The sequence below is a fragment of the Leptonychotes weddellii genome, chromosome 12 (genome assembly GCF_054177405.1).
Source record: "Leptonychotes weddellii isolate Sample4059 chromosome 12, ASM5417740v2, whole genome shotgun sequence".
NCBI lineage: Eukaryota > Metazoa > Chordata > Mammalia > Carnivora > Phocidae > Leptonychotes > Leptonychotes weddellii.
The window spans coordinates 92,960,411-92,967,047 of NC_138380.1; the positions used below are offsets into that span (position 1 = coordinate 92,960,411).

General features: G+C 62.5%; 1 protein-coding gene across 1 annotated transcript; it reads right to left on the reverse strand.

The window, feature by feature from the left end:
- Window positions 1-87: 87 nt before the first annotated feature.
- Window positions 88-3,292, reverse strand: LOC102729140 (peptidyl-prolyl cis-trans isomerase A). The gene is made up of 5 exons (XM_081800860.1): window positions 3,137-3,292; window positions 2,030-2,060; window positions 1,827-1,915; window positions 1,441-1,613; window positions 88-417 (listed from the first exon to the last, which is right to left on the reverse strand). The coding sequence occupies exons 1-5, from the start codon at window positions 3,203-3,205 to the stop codon at window positions 285-287; spliced, it is 495 nt and encodes a 164-aa protein (XP_081656986.1). The 5' UTR covers window positions 3,206-3,292; the 3' UTR covers window positions 88-284.
- Between the last annotated feature and the right edge of the window lie 3,345 nt (window positions 3,293-6,637).

Consider the following 6,637-nt stretch of genomic DNA (forward strand, 5'->3'; position numbering starts at 1 on the left):
CCGGTTATTTCTTGGATCAGGGGAGCGAACCTGCTCCTGCGAATCGAAGCTGTACGGACACGCCCTCCCAAAACAAGGACAGACAACTGTGGTTTAGGTTTTATTTCATCATCATAAACTGAACTCTGCAATCCAGCTAGAGCTGGGGATAAGGAACCATGGAGCCCACAGAACTGCAGCGAGAGCAGAGAGATTCTGGGGTATTTCGAGCAGGTGGGGGCGGAGGGATGCTCTCCTGAGCTACAGAAGGAATGGTCTGGCAGTTAAAACACAAGTCAGATTTATTAGATCTGTCCACAGTCAGCAATGGTGATCTTCTTGCTGGTCTTGCCGTTCCTGGACCCAAAGCGCTCCATGGCCTCCACGATGTTCATGCCTTCTTTGACCTTGCCGAAGACCACATGCTTGCCATCCAACCTGCAAACGCGAAAGCCAGCATCACCGCTGGGGCCAGGGACCAAGAAGCCGCTCACACTGTGCAGGAAGGGGACCGGGGCCCCACACCCCAACGAACATCAAAAGGGGGTCGTACTTGGCCTCCAGTACCAGCTCATGTTGACTCAACATTAAACATTTCATCCTTCTAGCTAAACCAACGGCAACACCATGGACGACTAGGAATCAGTCTCAAAAAGTAATGTAATATTCTCCAACTGCTGTCAAAAATCCTACACTTAGGGGCGCCTGGGTGGCTCAGTCGTTAAGCGTCTGCCTTCGGCTCAGGTCATGATCCCAGGATCCTGGGATCGAGCCCCACATCGGGCTCCCTGCTCGGCAGGAAGCCTGCTTCTCCCTCTCCCACTCCCCCTGCTTGTGTTCCTGCTCTCGCTCTCTCTGTCAAATAAATAAATAAAAATCTTTAAAAAAAAAAAATGTTTAAAAAAAAAATCCTACACTTAGAATGGACCCCTAGGGGCGCCTGGGCGGCTCAGTAGGTTAAGTGTCTGCCTTCAGCTCAGGTCATGTTCTCAGGGTCCTGGGGTTGAGTCCTGCGTCAGGCTCCATGCTCGGCGGGGGGAGTCAGTCTGCTTCTCCCTCAGCAGCTCCACACACCCACCCCTGCACGTGTGCTCTCTCATAAATAAAAAAAACCCTAAAGAGCCAACAAGCACACGATAATCAAAAGTTACCACTCTTGTTTGCGTTTACTTTTTCAAGTTTTTGTTAGTCATCTCTACACCCAACATGGGGCTTGAACGTAACGACCCTGAGATCAGGCGTTCCACGCTCCTGAAACTGAGCCAGCCAGGAGCCCCAAAAGTAGCACCCAATTGAACTACTCAGCTAAGCGCCCATGCTATTCCAGGATCTTGCTTTCTGTACCACAGGACCTAAGTCTGTGGCTTTCTTGGTCCTCCCGCTACTTTAGATGGAAAACAGGAAAGGGGAGAAGCGAGGGATTAGGGCTCCTGGGTCGCCTTTGCCGTGTTCTGCCCTTACCACTCGGTCTTGGCAGTGCAGATGAAGAACTGGGAACCGTTCGTGTTGGGTCCAGCGTTGGCCATGGACAGGATGCCAGGACCCGTGTGCTTCAGGATGAAATTCTCATCATCAAACTTCTCCCCATAGATGGACTTGCCTCCAGTGCCATTATGGCGTGTGAAGTCCCCCCCCTGTGAACAAGAGCAAAGCCTGTCCCTCCTGGCAGTGTGACCCGAAAACACTCAACCTGCAATTGGCCAACCTGAAAACACAAGTTTAATCTGACTAACGAGGTTAAGGGAGACCCAAATGGTAGAAAAACCTCATACACACCCATGCTGAAACACTCTAGCTCACGCTCAAATTAAGAGCGCCACCCAAATCAGGACCGGTGAATTTCATACCTGGCACATAAATCCCGGAATAATCCTGTGAAAGCAGGAACCTTTATAACCAAATCCTTTCTCCCCAGTGCTCAGGGCACGGAAGTTCTCTGTCCGAAAGAAAAAAAGCAAACCCAGATCCGTGTATATCCACACATACACGCACACCCAAGATTTTAAGTTGGTCCATCTCAGGAAGTTAAAAAAAGAAACCGGAAACTAACCTGCTGTCTTCGGAACTTTGTCTGCAAACAGCTGCAAGAGAAAATGAGTGTAATTAACATCTGCCGGCAAATTTAGTCGCGTGGTCGCCGCGTCTTCAGGGGCTTCGGAATCGTAAGCTCGTTTTCTCACGACAAGAAAACGCTCCTTCAGGGACTACCGTGACTCCCAAAAAAGGACGGCTCCCGACAGCCGGAAGTCCTGTGGGGCCGGGGGCGGCAGCGCGAGACGCAGACACGCCCCAAACCCACCAGCGGCAAGGAGCGGGGGCGAGGCTTCCCGCACAGGCCCCCCACCTCCCCCGACTGCAGCTGCCGCCCCCCATCCGCTCGAGCAGGGCGGTCCCTTCCCGGCACAGCCAGCCCCTCGGGAGCGGCCGCTCACGAAGCATCTCCAACCCCCACCGCGAGCGGGGCGCCCTGGCGCGGAGCCCCCGCCCGGCGCGGAGCCCACTTCCCACGTACGAACGCCGCGTGTCTGCACGGAGTCTCCGGTGCTGCTGCCGGGCAGCCGTGGCCCCGCGCGGCGCCCCTCCCCCGGGCCGCGCGGCCCCAGCACGGCCTGGCGAGCGCACAGGCGCGGGGTGCGGGGGCCTCCCGGAGGGCCCCCCTCCCGGCCGCGGGACCCCCCACCCTCCCCGGCAGGTGAGCCCGGGGGGCCGAGGCCGCGCCACGTGCGGGAGGCGGCCGGGCGCGTCCGCGTGCGCCGCCCGCTCGGCCCGCAGAGCCGCCGGGGGGCCGTTGGGCGGGCGGGGCCAGCGTCGTCGGCGCAAGGCGGGGGCGCCGCACGCTTCCGCCGGGCGGGTCGGGGCGGGGCCGGGCCGCTTCCGCAGCACCCCCCCCGCCGCCCGCCTGCGGGCGTTGCCCCCCACGGGCGCGCGGCCCGAGCACGTGCGCGCCGCCCCTCCCCCGCCGCCCCGCCTTTGTCCGCCGCCGCCCCTCCCCCGCCGCCGCCCCCGGCCGCCCAAAATGGCCCCTCGTCAGGAAATGGCGCCGCGCCGCCCGCGCTCCTCGGGCCGGGGCCGCCGGCCGCCCGCGCCCCCCGCCGCCGCCCGGCCGCCCGCGCCGGGCCGCCCGCGCCCTGCCGGCGCGCCCCGCCCGCCCGCCCACCTCGAAGGAGACGCGGCCCAAGGGCTCGCCGTCCACGGCGATGTCGAAGAACACGGTGGGGTTGACCATGGCTGAGCGGCGAGGGCGGCTCCCAGGCGGTGGCGTCTGCAAGGCGGCACGAGCGCCGCCGCGGCCCCTTTTATAGCCGGCCGGGCCCCGCCCACGGCCGGTCGCGCGCCCGGGCCCTGGCCAATCGCGAGCGCGGGCCGGCCGGAGTGACGGTGCGGCTGGCTTATGAGAGGAGGCGGCGCCGGAGGGGCGGGACGGGGGCGCGCGTGCGCGCTAGCGGCGCAGGCAGGTTCCCGCCCGCGGGCTCCGTCGCGGCGCTGCGGCGTGGGGACCGGGTCTGGGTCGGGGTGCGGGCGTTGGGACCGAGGGCCGGCGGGGCGGCGGAGCCCGAGGGGGCGCCGGGCGGGAGGGGGACGGAGGCTACGGCGCTGGCGGGCTTACGCAGCCCGGCGGCCGGGGCGTGTCCCCATTGCACAGAGGGGGCGACTGAGGCGACCGCAGGCCTCAAGGTCGCGCCGCCCGCCAAGGTCGCCCGCGCCCCACTAGGCCCGCGACTCCGCGCGCGGCTGGGGGCGCCGGCTGGCCCCGGGCATCAGCCCCCTTCTCTAGCGCACGGGAGGCGCCGCCGCCCCCGTCTCGGAGGTTACGAAATGCTTCCAAAATGCCCTACTTTCCGAAAATATCTTGCACAGTCTGCTTGAATTTTCTCCAGGAGGAGGACGTTGACACGAGAGCCTGGCAGGCTCGTACCTGCGGAGTCGCGGCGCGCTCTCGTGCCCTCTTTCGACCTGGGGAGCAGGAGTGGGCGCCGCGCCCCAGAGAGCGCCCCCACCCCCGGGCTCGGACGCGGGCGGCGACCCCGACCCCCGTGCAGAGTCTGGAAGCGGGGTCGTCAGGTCCTCGTCGGCCACTCAGTCGCAGCGTTCCCGGTGGCAGGTTCGTGTGTCAAAGCCGGTGTCTCCATCTGCACGGCTTCCCCGCCGTAGGATGCGCCCCGCGGCGGGCAGCCGGCGCTGGGACTGCAGCTGCATCCGGAGCCCCCGTGTGCTGGGCTCTCAGACCCTGCTTCCCAGCCCCGGCCGCCCCGGCCCCCGCTGTCACCGGTGGAAACTGAGGCTCCTCCCTGTGAGTAGCTGCTCAGTCACCAGCCTGCGAGTGTTCCCAAAGCCGGACCTGGAAACTGCTTTTTTTTTTTCCCTCTCCCACATCACCTGGTGCTTGGTGACCTTGAGGAAGCTACGTGTTCCCTTCTGCTTGAAGCAAAGTGCCCCAGGCCCTCAGCCCTAAGCTCCCTGCCCTGCTCTCTCTTCTCCACGCTGAGCCCTGCAGCACTTAGGGACCCGTCCTAAGAAAGAAGGACTGCGTGAATGCAGAAGTGACTTCCCTGGCACTCGTGCCGCATAAAGTCCTGCCTTGTAACATCACCGGGTCAGCAAGGCCCTGGGGCTGCTCCCTGCATCCGCAGCAGCGTACAGTGTGTGCCCTCAAGAAAGTGAGCATGCTGGGGGAGCCAGGGTGGTAGGGAATCCTGAATTAGCATTATCAGTTGAACCTGACTTCCTGAGTAAACTATCAGCAGGCCCAGAACCTCAGGAATGTGGGGCTGTCCTGCCTTGTTTGGATGAATCACACTCGAAGCAGACCCAACTGCATTCAACGGCGCCCTGATCTGGCTAGCTGGGGGTGTTCTAAACCCGCCAGCACAGCTCTGTAACCTCGGTCCTATAGAGCGTTCTGCACAAATGCTTCTCTCAAAATGTCTCTGAGCCACAGAGAACGTAATAAGAGAAAAACGAGGTTGTTGAAAACGTTAAGAAAACAGACCACTTTGGAAGAGGGTAACTCGTCTCCTGTGCGCCTCTTGCCCGGGGACTGGCGTGGACCGTCCCATCTTCTTGCTGCTTCTGGGACCAGCGGTGACTTCAGAGTCCACAGTCCCGGGCTTTGTCCCGGGCTGGCCTTCCCTGACACTGCCCTTCATCAACCATGTCCCCGAGGTCCCTACTGCTTCCCTGAGGCCTTGGCTCTTCTCCCCCTGTGTCTCCAGCTCTGCCTTCCCCCCTGAACTCCTGCAGATTGCTCCTGAGTCACAGTTACATGTTACACCCGGTGGTGCTCCCTACACACCCACCCCGGTCAGCCTCACCCATTCCCGAGGCTCAGATCTTCGGGAGACTTCTAGGCCAACCCCAGAGCCCACAGCTCCCTCCAGAGCTGCCATGGATCCTCCCTGCTCCCCCGCCCCTCCTCATGGATGAACTGCTCAGACAGCTCTGCCACCTCCCTCCCCAAACCTCCTCCTCCCTCCCTCTCTCCCAAACCTCTTCCTCCTCCTCCCTTCCTAAGCCTCCTCCTCCCTCCCCAGGCCTTCCCACAGCTCCAGCTCTGGCTTGGCCTTCTGCAACAGCCTCCTGCCTAACTACTGGGCCCCAGTTTTTCCAGGGACTTCCAGAATGATCCTTCTCAAAATCATCCGAAATTTTAGCTCCTGTGCTAAACTACTTCTCCAGGTTCTTGGTTGCCCCCAGGACAGATGGAAGCAGCCCCTTCACGGCCCCATCTCAGCCGGCTTGCATTCTAGTTCTCTAGGCGGAAGGTCCTCTTGCCACACTGAGCTTCTCTGCACCGCCCCTGCCTTTGCAGGACTCACCCTTTGCCTACACAGTGCCTCCCTGCTCTCCACCTGCAAAGCTCACCCCTGTGCTTGGTCCTTTCTGGGACGCTTTCCTGCGCTCTCCCGGAGTTGGGTGCCTGAGAACACCGCACAGAATCAAAGCTCAGTGAAGGTGTGTTGAATTACTGCCTACATGAGGCCTGCTGCAGCTCCGTGTGCTGAATGAAAGGGCCCACAAAAGCTGGTTCTGGTGTGTCTCCTCAGTGGGCTTGTCAGTGTCCCCACACCTCCCCGGCCGGGGCCTGCACCCCGCTCGGGCGTCAGCGGCCTCTCCCAGCTTGGGACAGTCAGCCCGCCCATGCACGTGGCCAGGTGATGGGCGGCTCGCTTCCGCTCCCACCCACCTCGACGGGCTGCTGAGGGCTGCCAGCACCCTGCTTCCTTCCCTGACCCGTCTGTCCTCTCCTGGCCGCTGTCTGTCCAGGCCCATCCTGCATGTGTGGCCTGCCTCCTCCCAACCCACTGCTCCGCTTCTCCTCGCTCTGAACTCCCAGACTTCCGCCTCGCTCTCCCCTCCAAGCTGCTCCTTTCCAGGCCCCCGGACTCACGTGCTTTGTGGTGGCTGGCATTGGGCCCCAGGGATGAGGCAGGGTCCTCCGCTCTGAGCCGCAGGGACCAGCCCAGCAGCCCACCGTTCCGTGCAGAGCAGGCCAGCAGCAAGCAGGGGAAGCCCACAACACCGGCTCCGACGGGAATTTGTCTAGGCACTGAGGGTCTAGGGCAGAGCCCAGCTCCCGTGTGCTCTCAGGGGAGCGAGCTGACCGGGAAGTCCCGGGTCGGGGGCTGTGTGGGGAACGCCGTCCCAGCAGGTACCCTGT

Coding starts and splice junctions, on each gene's coding strand:
- LOC102729140 (XM_081800860.1), bottom strand. CDS start 3,205: ATGGTCAACCCCACCGTGTTCTTCGACATCGCCGTGGACGGCGAGCCC. Junction 2,061..3,136: donor TGGGCCGCGTCTCCTTCGAG/GTGGGCGGGCGG, acceptor TTTCTCTTGCAG/CTGTTTGCAGACAAAGTTCC. Junction 418..1,440: donor TGCACTGCCAAGACCGAGTG/GTAAGGGCAGAA, acceptor TCGCGTTTGCAG/GTTGGATGGCAAGCATGTGG.